This window comes from Sinocyclocheilus grahami, unplaced genomic scaffold (assembly GCF_001515645.1).
Source record: "Sinocyclocheilus grahami isolate Dianchi unplaced genomic scaffold, SAMN03320097.WGS_v1.1 scaffold476.1, whole genome shotgun sequence".
NCBI lineage: Eukaryota > Metazoa > Chordata > Actinopteri > Cypriniformes > Cyprinidae > Sinocyclocheilus > Sinocyclocheilus grahami.
The window spans coordinates 1,110,444-1,125,188 of record NW_015505655.1 but is presented as its reverse complement, the minus strand read 5'-3'; the positions used below and the strand labels follow the sequence as shown (position 1 = coordinate 1,125,188).

Below are 14,745 nucleotides of genomic sequence, written 5' to 3'. Positions count from 1 at the left end.
ATCGCAAACACTTGATTGCAGTTGTTGCTGCAAAGCGTGGCACAACCAGTTATTAGATTTAGGGGGCAATTACTTTTTCACGTAGGGCCAGGCAGGTTTGGACAGCTTTTTTCCCTTAATAAAAGAAATCATAATTTAAAAACTGCATTTTGTATTTACTTGCATTATCTTTGTGTAATATTAAAATTTGTTTGATGATCTGAATCTTTTAATTGTGACAAATATGCAAAAAAAAAATTAAACCAGGAAAGGGGCCAACACTTTTTCACACCACTGTAGATAGATGGATGGACGGATGGATGGATGGATGGATGGATAGATAGATAGATAGACAGACAGACAGACAGACAGATAGATAGATAGATAGATAGATAGATAGATAGATAGATAGATAGATAGATAGATAGATAGATAGATAGATAGATAGATAGATAGATAGATAGATAGATAGATAGATAGATAGATAGATAGATAGATAGATAGATAGATAGATAGATAGCGTCATACGTTCAGATGAATTGCTGGTGATATTATGCAATGCACTCTAGTTGTGTGGGCATGTGTTGTTGTGTGTAGCGTGGTTGTGTTTAGAGCTGTTGTTGTGGAGTCACTCCTGGTGGGAGCGGGTCTTTGGTGGCAGTAGTTTGCAGTGCCATTTGCCTCCTCCTTGAAGCCTTGGCTCCATCCCATTCCCTAATGGGATTAAAGGGTGGATGATGAAAGCGCGAAAGAAACGGAGGAAGAGGAGGGAATAGCAGTCTGCGTGGCAAAGAGGGTGAAAAGCAGTGCTTTGGCTGGGAGCGCAGCGCCCGCGTCTGGGTTACAGGGAGGCTCTGGAAGTTGGCAGACTGTCCCGGGAAGCTGGGGGCCCTGCTTGGCTGGAGGAGACAAGACCCCTCACCCCTCCACTCGCTGGTCGGGAGATGAGTGTAATGTTATTCTTCATGCAAATGAGAGCACGTCATGACTACTGCAGTTTGTTCACATTAGAGTTGTGCTGATACAAAAATCTGTCAATATTGCATTTTTTTCCCAATTGCACATGCTTTAGATAATGTTTTATTTGTTTATTTGTGTTTTCATACCATTTCCTGCAGTTCAAGTAACGTCTAAGCTGTCGTCTAAGATATAAAATCTGTAACCGATGTTCAAGTTGAAGCAATCTCTTGCTCGTTTATGGTCAATACCTAGTTGGTATAGTCGTCCATATTAAGAGTTTTGGGGCTCTCTTGAAATTTTGTATTAAAAATTGTTACATCACACATGATGAAATGGCAATTAAGAGGCTTTTTGACTTGGAGAGCATGTTTGTGTCTGTCTGCATAATTTTGAGTTTATGAGAAATTAAAAGAGTGAGAATGAAATAGAACACAGAAAGAGATAAATATGTAATATATATTTTAAATGTTGTACATAAATCTATATTTTATGCATTTATGAATTTATATATTTTATATATAAATTAATAAATTCATATGTTTTTATTTTATTATGAATATTCTTTTTGTAATACTTTGTGAACTGATGAACACATTTACTCACATTTATTGCACATTTATTGTTTTTATATTACACTAACAATAATTACTTCATAGTAAAAGCTTAACCAAAATCCTAACCACTAAAAGAAAACTTTTAGCATTTTTGGATCAATATATTTATGAATCATTTTTATCTATGAAGATGTCCCGTAGGATCTGTCAAGGGAAGTTTCGTCAGGTTTAGCTCTGTCCTGGGAACAGCTTTGTCCCTAATTTTTGTAAACAGACACACACACACACACACACACACACATAGTTTTCCTGAATTGATTTCCATCACTTCCATCTCATGTCATTTATTGTATCCTTGTGTGTCAGTCTCGCTCATTACTGATATACTACTAGCACTTATACTGGCACAATATGCATCACTGACCTCTCTCTCTCTGTATGTGTGTCTGTCAGCAGGAAGTCCCCGTGCCTCAGCTTCCTCCCTGCACTTCCCCTCATCCTCTATCATACAGCAGTCCAGCCCATACTTCACCCATCCCACCATCCGATACCACCACCACCCGGGACAGGACCCGCTCAAGGAGTTTGTGCAGTTCGTGTGCGCCGACGGATCGGGACAGACTAGTGGTCAGGTAAGAGGAAGTGACCTCATACGGGAAGTGATGATCGGACACTTTGGGGTCAGTTAATTGCTTCTGTACATGTAATTTGCTTTGCTGTACATATTGCAAAAAATGTTTGATGTTTTATCCAGAGGTTCTCTGGCTGGTTTATAGTGAATACTGGGAATGGCATCCTATGCAACAGAGAACACTGCATGGAAATCTGTATCCCACAATGCAATGTTCATCCTTTAGGAAGCTTTACACTAGTATTCCATTTAGAATGTAGCCATTGTCACATTGTACTGTATAAACATTTATCGTTGCTTACTGCATACTGTTTCACATTCTATTTGTTAAATGGTTGGAAAATACAGAGTATATACTGTACAGTATGCCATTGTAACATAGCCATTGTTTTAAGAAAATAAATTATGAAAATTAAATTTTATCCATCCTTTAAAACCAAATGTTGATGAAACAAAACTTAGATGTCATATTTAGCAAACACATTTGCCCCAGTGAACCAAAAACTCATGCCTCAAGTATGAAATTAATTTATATTTTATGTATTTTTTTCTCTGTAAAACTAATATTATCAAGCATTTGAAGAAACTTAAACTTGAGCTTAACATTGTGAAGACAACTGTTGCATTTAACAAAGCTAAGATTGAAGTTTTGCTGTTAGCGAGCATCCAAAAACATGTTAAAGGGGTCACGAACTGGCTTTATTTTATTATTTTATACTGTTGTCTGAGGTCCGCTTATGGCGTTCGCGTGGTTTTTACATTCAAAAACATCAAAATCAGTAAGTAATAGGCTATTTTCTACCCTGGTTTTGAGGCCAGCTCAGGAAACGCTGGGTTTTTATAGGCGTGCCGCGTTGAAGTCTTGGAAGTAAGCGCCCACTGCTATGATTGGATAGCAGTTTTGCATAGTAAACTAATTTTCTGTGTGTCTGTTTGACAAGCTACGTCCTTCATAGTCAGAGCCTTCTGTGACTTTGGTTAGACATGCACGTACACATAATCAGGACATATCGAGCAATCTCAAACAAAGCAATAGTGACACATATTTTACTCACATAAGTGAGCTGCGCCATTCCTGTCGGATCAATATAGAGTCTCTCTGCAAATCCAGCGTCGACCTGTGTCTTGTTTACAAAGGAATCCGTGGTGAAATGAAGCGAACAAACGCTCAATGTTTTACTCACGTGAGCTGAAACTTCATTAAAAATAAAGTTCAACCACGCATTCCTAATATCTGAATCCGAAGGAAGGTTATGCGACGACTGCGTTCTTCCACAACCAAGCATATTTTTGCTCGATCCGGTTAAGTGGCACTTATGTTATTTCCCTGCTATGTCATGTGTGAATCAGTGGGCGGGGCTACAGAATTAGGCATTGATATTCTTCTTTGGAGGCGGTGCTAAACCTATCTATTACGTCATTCATAGGTACATTCCAGGATCTGGCGTTCGCTGGGCCTGGTGTTAATAAAAGCATTTATTTCAGTAACAAGGACGCTAATATTATCAAGCATTTGAAGAAACTTAAACTTGAGCTTAACATTGTGAAGACAACTGTTGCATTTAACAAAGCTAAGATTGAAGTTTTGCTGTTAGCGAGCATCCAAAAACATGTTAAAGGGGTCACGAACTGGCTTTATTTTATTATTTTATACTGTTGTCTGAGGTCCGCTTATGGCGTTCGCGTGGTTTTTACATTCAAAAACATCAAAATCAGTAAGTAATAGGCTATTTTCTACCCTGGTTTTGAGGCCAGCTCAGGAAACGCTGGGTTTTTATAGGCGTGCCGCGTTGAAGTCTTGGAAGTAAGCGCCCACTGCTATGATTGGATAGCAGTTTTGCATAGTAAACTAATTTTCTGTGTGTCTGTTTGACAAGCTACGTCCTTCATAGTCAGAGCCTTCTGTGACTTTGGTTAGACATGCACGTACACATAATCAGGACATATCGAGCAATCTCAAACAAAGCAATAGTGACACATATTTTACTCACATAAGTGAGCTGCGCCATTCCTGTCGGATCCAATATAGAGTCTCTCTGCAAATCCAGTGTCGACCTGTGTCTTGTTTACAAAGGAATCCGTGGTGAAATGAAGCGAACAAACGCTCAATGTTTTACTCACGTGAGCTGAAACTTCATTAAAAATAAAGTTCAACCACGCATTCCTAATATCTGAATCCGAAGGAAGGTTATGCGACGACTGCGTTCTTCCACAACCAAGCATATTTTTGCTCGATCCGGTTAAGTGGCACTTATGTTATTTCCCTGCTATGTCATGTGTGAATCAGTGGGCGGGGCTACAGAATTAGGCATTGATATTCTTCTTTGGAGGCGGTGCTAAACCTATCTATTACGTCATTCATAGGTACATTCCAGGATCTGGCGTTCGCTGGGCCTGGTGTTAATAAAAGCATTTATTTCAGTAACAAGGACGTTTTCAGTTCTGAAACTTACAGGATATTCTTTTAATACGATGACCTCTTATATATCAAAACCTCAAGTAAAAGTTGATTTCTCAATTCATGACCCCTTTAAATAATGTTAACTTTTAGGGCTTGGGCTACTCTGTGGTCATTCTAATTAACTTTATATAAATCATATATATATGTAAGTGAGGTTATGTCATATTTAACATAAATTTCATAACATTTAATTCACATTTATTTGATCTAAAATTACTACATGCCTTAACCCAAATAACCCCCAAAAAATCAGCATTTTTGGATTTTAAAATTGGATTATTTAATGATTCATAAAATTAGTATTTTTTGTTCAATGGGAATCTAACATTATCAACTGTTTTATTTCTGTTAGTACTTCTTTAAACATGAAACAAGCTCCTTGTGTGATAACTTGACTACAGTAACCTCAAACTGTGTTTTCCAAAGCAAACAAATGTGTGTGTTCCTTGTCTTTGAGGCCGACTGATCGGTCACTGTTATGTATCTTGTGCTTGTCTAGACGATCTTAATCTCTCCTTCTCTGTCCCCTTCCACGATAAAACCCATCTGCGTAACAGCTGACGACCTCTGTGCGTTTCAGTGTAGTGCGCATCCCCTCCTCAGTTCTGCTTGTGCCATTTTTCAGCCTCGTGAACGTGGCTTAGTTTTTTGCGCCCTGGTTTTGATTTGATATCATTCCATGGACCAAAACTCACCTCACCATTCATGCGTCCATTTCTTCTTCTTCTTTTTCTTCTTCTTCTTCACCTTCTGCCTAAAGTCCTTCATTTTGTTTTTTCCTGCTCCTCCACTGCTCCTGTCTGTGCCTGTGGTGAAGTCAACACACAAAGATGCACAAACAAACACACCCCCTCATAAACAAAAGCAAACTGACATTCACCATCCTTTTGGTTGTTTCCCTCTCAACACTCTCCACTACCAGCCACCCCCCATTCCTTTTTTTTTTTCGGAGCAAGCCTGCGTTGTTTTTTTCATTTGTGGGGTGTCGGGTGTGTCCGTACTCCTCACCCTGTTTGTGTCAAGTTTTGCAAGCAAACTCAAAATTTTGCAAGCTAACTTAATTTTTTTGGGGGGAAAGCAATACTTTTGCAAGAGAACGCAAGTTTCGCAAGTGAACTCAAAATTTCTCGGGGCAGCACAAAAGTTTTGCAAGCGAATGCAAAATGTCTTGGGGGGGAATGCAGAGAATATATTTGCAAGTGAACGCAAAGTTTCTCAAAAAACACAATAACTTTGCAAGAGAACGCAAAGGTTTTGCAAACGCTAAATTATTTTTTTCCTCCCATCTCATATTTTTCCATGACCAAGTCCTTTTGGGGGCTCTGTGTTGAAGGGTGCAAATTTAGGGCAGTTAAAGTGGACTCCAAAGTACCTTTTTAAATGCATTTTAGTTCAAACAGTTTTCGAAATGCAGCTATTATTGTACAATTCGCTGTTGTGGCAGTTCTGGCGCTAAAATCAAAACAAGACAGAAGAGTCTGTATCTACCAAACTGAAAAGACCAGTTTAGACCGTCTTGAACTTGTAATGTGGTCCAGGTTGGTTTGTGCTGTTGCAGCCCTGACTTGATGTGAAAGGACCTTTACACTCCGGAATGCAACATTCAGAAACCCATGCTTTGTAATTTTACGTTGGTTTCATTTGAGTTTGTTTTGGTTACGTTCACATTGCTGGTAAGCTTTGGCCTGTGGAATGTGATAGTTGAGCTCCAGTGCTGGTCTAAAGGTCAGTTCGTCTAGTACATGAACCAAATTTGGGTCGTTCAGAAAGGAGGTGGCCTAACGGGGTGGATAATCAGACGTACTGTAAAATGTTTACTCACCACAGACGGGGCACTGGACGGAGCACTTGCATTTCCTTTCCTCTTTTCTTTCATGTTTACTTTAGTTTTTGTTCCTTTTCATTGTGTTTTCTTTCATTGTTTCAATAGTTTTTATGTTGTTTGTGTGTGTCTTTTTATGTGTTTATATGTTGCTGCTGATTCTCCAGAACGCACTTAACTCACCTGCTCACAAATAAATAGAGAGTGTTTATTGTTACAGCATTAAGCATATAGAGGTCATGTATTATGAGTTTACCATGGTTAATGGGGGTTGTTTGGGGTAAAGATACATAACAAATGTCCTGAAGCCCCCTTAGCCATTAAAAAATACACATGGCCTCTTGTGGCTGATTATTTTTTATATAATGGCCATAACAACAATATGAAAAAAGATGCAAACGGTCAGTAAATAATTAATAAGTAAGGATCAGATTTATTCTGCCAGATAATATAGTTCACAATAGGTGTTTCATGGTTGCAAACCACAATCAAAGGTTTATAGAAACTCGTTTATTTGCATTAATGTAGAATTCAGTTCTGTGATCACTGTTTATATATCAATTCTATATTAATATAGAATTTGTCATGTAGAATTGAATTCTGCAATCACAGGAGTTTATATGTTGGTGTTTAATTTTATATAATTGATATAATTAAATTCTGTGTTATATAGAATTTATTTTCATTATAGTAAAATTCAATTCTGTGGTCACATGACTTTATATATTAGTGTTTATATATTTATAATATAGAATTCAATTTTGTATTAATATAGAACTTTTTTTGCACTGATGTAGAATTTAGTTCTGCAATCGCAGGTTGCATTTATTGTTGCATTAATATTTTACGTATTCTATGTAATTCAATTCTATATTAATAAAGAAGTTATATGAATTAACATAGAATTTAATGAACAAAGCAGCTTTTCATTTCTTTGTGCCTTTTTGAATGCTTGCTGATGAAAAACTAACAGCAAACCGTAGAACAAATACGGCTCTTTGTGTTTCCATGTTTTTACACACATACTGATTTATGTTAGAATTCCATATTTGATGAACAGTTACACTATGGAGTCCATAAAATAAATCTGAAACCAAACAAAAACTGCCCTAAATTTGATAGACTTCAAACACCTTTTTAATCTATTGATCTTCACCCGTTTGAACCAATAACAATCAAACATAGTGTATCTTTGATGATAAATTCTTACATTACTTTTGTTTGCCAACAAGTCAGTTCAGTACAGAAAAGTTTCAGTTTCCACTATATATTTCATGAAATTCGCACAATATAGCTGAAGGTTTGCCTTTGCAGAATCAAATGATCTTTTCAAATAGATCAAATTGACTAAAATGTATTTTAATGACTAAATGATTTTGCTAATATTGTACAGGGTGATTTTTTTTGTTAAATAAAATTAAATAAAACATGCTTTTTTATGAAAATCATTTTTTTATTTATATTTTCTCTCTCTCTCTCAGCATACTCCACGCCAGGCTCCACAGCTCCCAACAGGTTTGTCAGCATCGGATCACGGGACAACAACTTTCTGAACATACCCCAGCAGACGCAGGTGATTCTTACTCTGTCGTATTCAAAACAACCTTTTGAGTGTTTAAAATCATGCATCGCTCCTCCCCTCCTGACTTTCCCCATTTCCCATGATGCTCTCTGCGATGTGGTGTCAGGCTCATCTGGAGCGAGCCTGTGATAACTCAAGGTGATCGGGCGGTGTAGTTGATTTGAGCATTGCGAATGTGCGGCCACCACACCGCGCTCCTCTATCACCCAGTACACTTTAGTCATTAATGTGTAAAGCACACCCGCCCCGGGGCGGCTCCCTGCTCCTCAACACATGGTGACCATCTGAAGCCGCTAACTCACCCGCTCTCACCTCCTCCCTCTGCTGGTCGGCCTCTCTGGATTTGACCATTTATTTTCCACTCTTTCTGCTTAACCTTTCCTCATTTCTACCTTCTTGAACTCGTTTCTCGACTCGCTATCATCCTCTGCTGATGACTTCTGTTTTTGTTTCTTCTCTCCTGCCGTGACTCCTTGGCAGTGACTTCGCTTTGTCTGATTTCGCACATTTTCCACTGTGTTCACCCTAAATTTTGGAAGGCAGAGGAAGCACTTTTTTGGTCCTCGCAGAGATAAACTGCACGAGTGTGCAAAATAGCAGTGGGTATCATGAGTAAACGTTTAGCGAAGATTCGTTATTTGCAGTTGAACTTATTTGTTTGTTTATTATTTTATTTTTAAGAAAATGTGCATTGAGAAATGCATTAGTTGAAATTCATTGTAATGCAAGCACTGATATAAGATACAAGAGGCGGTGAGGCAGTAGTAAAAGAATGTTATTGTTTTTACACAACAACAGTAAAATATTTATTTTATTAGTTTTTTTAAAATTTGGTATTGTTAAGAAAGTGTGCACTGAGAGTGCATTCATATTTGTAATTTATTGTAATACAAACATAGATAAGATAAATGCAAGAGGCAATGAGACAGTAGTGAAAGTACATTTTCACTGTTATAATTACTACACAACAGTGAAAAAATGTATTTATTTTATTAGTATTGTTTTATTTGTTATTGTTAGGAAAATGTGCATTAAGAAATTGTGTTAATAATTGTAATTCAAACTGTAAAATGAAACAATAGTCAAATAAATTATCATTTTATTTATTTATTTTAATTTTAATTCAGTGTAATACATACATTGATAAAAGCAAGAGGCAATGAGAATAGCAAAATAATTATTTGTTTGTTTGTTTTGTTAAGAAAATGTCCATTGAGTGTTATTAATTGTAATTCAGTGTGATTTAATTCAAAGACATGTTTCATGAGAGTATCAGTGATATTGCGCTCAAGTTTTCATATGTCCCCAAAAGATATTTGGACACTTTAGTTGAACTTTAAAATGTTATTGCGTTATTATAACAAAATATCAAAGCAAGTGACATATGGATTGAAGAAAAAAGAGCACTTTTCAAACACATTACACAGAAATAGCTTTTATTAGGTTTTCAGTGATAACTCAACAAAAGCTTTATGGCACTCTGTGCTTGTGAATTGTTAGTGTGTGATGTTCATATTCGATGTGATTTTCTTCACCTGTGGTTCCTCTACTGGGACGCCTGTGTGAACGCTACTGAAAATCACTGAAACACCAGTCTTGACAAAAGTGAAGTTGGTAAAAAAAAAAAAAAGATTGGTGAATAGAAAAGATCCTGCAGTGCTTAAGACACACAAATACAGACACTTTACTAATGCAGTGACATTCAAACATTTTTTGCCTTGAAGTGTTGGAATACTTTTACGAATAATTTTATTGTACTTTATTTTAGTTTTTTTGTTTTTTTTAGAAGACACTGAACAAAAATGATGGCATTTGAGACAGATACAGACTTGTCATCTAATGTAGCGACCTTCAAACATTTATGTATTTATTTTTGTTTGTTTTATTTCTAATTTTAAGAAATTGTACATGAGAATGTGCATTAATAAGTGTAAAAATCACCAAAAAAAAAAAAAAAAACGGTTCATCAAAAGACACAAAAATGATGATATCGAGGAGAAAAGATCCTGCAGGATTCAAGACACACAGATACAGACACATATTCATTTCTTTTCTTTTCCTTTCTTTTTTCTTTCGAGAAAGTGCATTAATAATTGTAAAAAAAAAAAAAACAGTTTTGTCAGAAAACACTAAGTAAAAATGATGTTGGTGAAAAGAAAAGATCAGAAGATACAGACTCAGCATCTTATGTAGTGATATTCAAACATTTTTAACTGTTGGAACACTTTTTGGGCCACTGTATGTCCGTGCGGGGAAGTTCTCTCAGCTCCATGTCGTTCCCAGTCAGAAAAACGAGAAAAGAACTGCGGATATGTGAGACAGGAACGGAGAAGACCGGCAAAGTTGAAGCACGGGCCCTAAACTAAAAAGTCACGTCCCATCTGTCTGGTTGCCCACAGCAACGAGACATGATGTCACAGGCAGTTGAACTTGAACTTGAGGGTGGGGGGGCAGAGCTGGTCAATGCCAAGGATTACGGGGGGAAGATGGGATTGCGAGAGGGAGGAGTACAGCTTACAGGGGAAGAGTTACTTGGCCCGAGTGGCTGTTGGGCGGGTGGTGGTGTTTGCGTGACCTGCAAGAGTCAACCAGAACAAAAGTTACCCGCCGCCCCTCCTAACAGAGCCTCTCAGCCAAAGTGTTTCCAGGATTTGACTTCTCGAGAGTTTTGTAAAACCAATCAGGAGTAACAATCCCGCTCTCATTTGAATGCAGAGCCCAGCTCTCGCTATCATCTCCTGAGCGCCGCATCACAATCACAATATGTGATAAGTTTCAATAAATAGCCTAACAAGAGCTCTTGTGCAAGTACATTTATCTCACAAGGCAAGGTATGCGAGCGGATTGGAGAACATTATTATATTAACATTTGTATTAAAAATAGAATTGATATCAAATATATGTAAGTGTATTGTAGATGTTATTTTATAGTTATATATTGTAAATATAAAATATTGTTATTATATATTATAAATATGAGTTTATATATAAATGAATTACATTAGGGATATTATTGTAAAATAATATAAATTATATAAGTAATTATGATTCTAGTAATTGTGAATGTATTTATTATATACATATACATTACTATATACATATTACATATACTGCACAAATAATATAATTTTTGAATATTTCATATTATAAAATGTATTATACATTTATTTTCATTATTTTTTATTATTTCAATAATTTTTTTTATTTCAGTTTTTTATATTTTAAATGTTTGGGCACAATTTATATTAAAATTCAATTTATTTAAATATATAATTATATATATATATATAATTTTATATATAAACTTATAATTTAATTATAAAATGAATTATAATTAAAATTATACAGTTATATTTATAATGTTATCATTTTATATATTATTATGCATTATATATAATGTGTTCAATTTACATTGTTATATAATGTAAAAGATGTTGGCGCAATATATATTAAAAATGTAATAAATATAATATATGAATGCATTATTTTACAGATATTATTTTTATATAAAATGTTATGATATTTATAGGTGCATATATTATTTTAAATATATTATTATAAATCACTATGAATACTTATTACATCATTATTTATTTTTATAATCGAAATATTTAGAGAAGAACACAGCCATGAAAATATAAAGCACAGTAGTGAAGACCATCCTTCCTCTAAAAGATTTAGTCTCTGATATGTGAACTAAGGTCTGCGTTGTGATATTGCTCTTACTGTGTGCTTTATAGGCTATTTAGCAGAGCTGGACTGCTGTACTGACTTATAATAAACAGTGGAATGTGTAGAGATGGATATCTAACTCAGTTAAATCTGCTGCCGTTTTAGTTGTTTTTATGACGTCACAAAAGTTAAATGATTTTCCTATTAAAAAATACCAGTTTGACAAAGACATGTGTTTTATTGGGAAACACGGTTTAATTCCAGCATGACGTGAATGCACTATAAAGTTTGTGTAAATATTTCTCTGTCCATCGGCGTTATCAGTGTGATATCTGAGCTTTATGAGCTGAACTCCCGAGATGCATTAACAGAGTGTCTTCTGATGTTGATAAAGTCAGTGTGATGGTATGTAGAGATGCGTCACAGCTTCGCTGACATGACATTCCCAGAAGGGAGGTTTGCTGGTTTAGTTCAGGTCAGACTCATATGGTAAGCAGGTCAGACTGAACAGCTCTGAGAGTGAAGAGCAGGCAGACGTGTGAGAGTCAAGCCTGACCTCTAGTGCTCACATCACTGACAGCAGCATCTCTTCACATTCACAGTCAACATCCAGATCCAGATCCATCTTGAAGTTTCCATACTTTTGAATGAATGCATCAAGAGTATTGATTATAACATAAAAATACTGATTCTATTGAAAATGTTTAAGCTTCTAATATCAGTACATACTGAAACATGCACACTAACTTTAAGATTATAAAGTTCAAATATAAATTTCAAATAAAATGGAACACTTTAATAAATTCAATAACTTCAATTTACAATGTATTTATTACATAAAAGTAAAAATCACTTTATGTGACAATAAAATACACGTAATTTAGTTTAATAAATGTAATAACTAATTTTTTATTTATTTATAGTTTATTAAATTGTAAAAAATAAACATAAATTATTAAATATAGGTCTATGTGGCAATAAAATACATTTCACTTATTACATTTAATAACTTAAATGTAGGAGTTATTTATATTTTATTAAATGTATACAAAACAATTTTTAAAATTAGCTTTATGTGAAAATACATTTCACTTAAGTTAAAAATGTATTTATATTTTATTAAATGTATAAGAATTATAAACACATTATGACAATTTTGTGACAATTCATTTGACTCAATCAGTTTAATAAATTTAAAGGTTATTTATTTATATGTTATTAAATGCATTCAAATTATAAACATTATTCAGTTCTAGGTTTGTATGATAATACATGTAATTTAATAACTTTATATTTGAATAAATTTATATTTTATTAAATGTATTATAAAATAGAAACAAATGATCGAATTATAATAAGCTTGTGACGTTTATTTGAATTTTAATTAATTAATAATATTAATTAAAAGTTTGTTCTGTAATTGTTGTTAATGAGTGATATTTGATCATTTTAGTTTAGCCCTATGTTATATTTATTTATCATTTAAACTAAGGCTTTTAAAACACAATGTTTTATACAATACAGTGATGAGTAGCAGACGTATAATGTAAAATGCCTATAATTGTCCGTTTTTATCCTCAGAAATTGAAAAAACTAAAAATCGATATTGGTCTTGATAGTACTTATCGGATTTAAAATAAGTCAAATTCTTCCTGCACAGATTATTTTATAATAATATAATGTTTTCACTGAGCTGATGTATTTTTAGATTTAACACTAACAGTGCCTTTATTCTTTTGTGTGTGTTTTTTACAGTCATGGTTCCTTTGACGAGGTCCTGCCTGCAACCTGTCAACACAATTTGGAAGTTTTATGACAAAAAAAATTTTAAATCCTGTTTGAAAATCCCCTCCGACCCGGAACGCGCCCTAAGAAACGTGAGCAGCATATGATTGGGAAACGTTCGACCCTGTGTTTGCCAACCGTCAGACGCCCTTCAAGCCCACCCCTCCACCTCCGATAAAGACTTTCAGATCACAGCAGGAGGTGAGGGACTGACACGCACCTACAGCATCTCGCAAGAACCGTCACCAAACCAACGGCAACATAGAGGAGGAAGAACCCCATGAACACAGACAGAAAATCTTACTAGGAACAAGGATGTAGTGTACAGTGGCTGGGATTATCAACAGTTTGAGTGGTGAGGATTCAGACACAACAAAAACGCAAGATTTTGACCAATTAAACTTCAATTTTTTTGTTTTCAAAACACTTGCTGATGTTCAGCATACAGGCGACACTAAAAGTCATTTCACATCATAAGAGCCCCGGACGTTTTGCATTTTTAGCTAATTAGCATGCAGTAGAAACGTCTTTCTTTCCCTTTTGCGGTCAATTACTAAACTAACTACGAAGTATTGCACTACAGTAATGCGAAGAACACTAGTTCGATGTGCACTATTGAAAATGGAATTGACGGCGGACATTATTTGCACATTTTATTGCGGAGAAAAACTAACTGGCAGACTAAAGCTACCCAGATACCCGTTCTCATTTTCAGGCCTCAAACAGAATTTTTTATTAAAACAAAAAGTCCATTTCAGGCACTTAGTGCCAACTAGACAGCACCAGATTTTAGTTAGTACTTCTATAGGATGAATAAAGCCAACCAGTACACACTTAAGGTGCGGTCCACGTTGACGAAATTTTGTGGGCAAAAAAATAAAAATGTTTGTGTGACCAAATTTCTTAATTTCACGTGAAATTCCTGATTGCATGGATTCTTATTAAAGGGTTAGTTCATCCAAAAATGAAATTCTGCCATCATTTACACCCTCAAGTTGTTCCAAACCTGTACGAGTTTCTTTCTTCTGTTGAACACAAAAGAAGATTTTTTGAAAAATGTGGGTAACCAAACAGTTGATGGTAGCCATTGACTTACATAGTATTTTTCCCATACTATGGAAGTCAATGGCTACCGTCAACTCATTTTCATTTTTGGTTGAATTATCTCTTTAAAATGATGAGATTTTGCCTGTGAAGTTTTGCAACAACAAAAAAAGTCCCAGTTAATGCAATGCATCTTTTATTTAAAACTCCCATTCTTTTTTAAATTAAAGCCATATGTCTAAAATATGTTTTAAA

The 14,745-nt window shown here is 35.1% G+C and overlaps 1 protein-coding gene across 1 annotated transcript in view; it reads left to right on the top strand.

Moving 5' to 3' along the window:
* The window catches only part of nfixb (nuclear factor I/Xb), a 191,136-nt gene extending 176,943 nt beyond the window's left edge, over positions 1–14,193 (top strand). The window contains exons 13-15 of the mRNA XM_016235917.1: positions 1,947–2,125; positions 7,889–7,980; positions 13,417–14,193. Coding sequence (XP_016091403.1) covers positions 1,947–2,125; positions 7,889–7,960 — 251 coding nt within the window. The 3' untranslated portion in view covers positions 7,961–7,980; positions 13,417–14,193. The remainder of the gene's footprint in view (positions 1–1,946; positions 2,126–7,888; positions 7,981–13,416) is intronic.
* Positions 14,194–14,745: the final 552 nt, after the last annotated feature.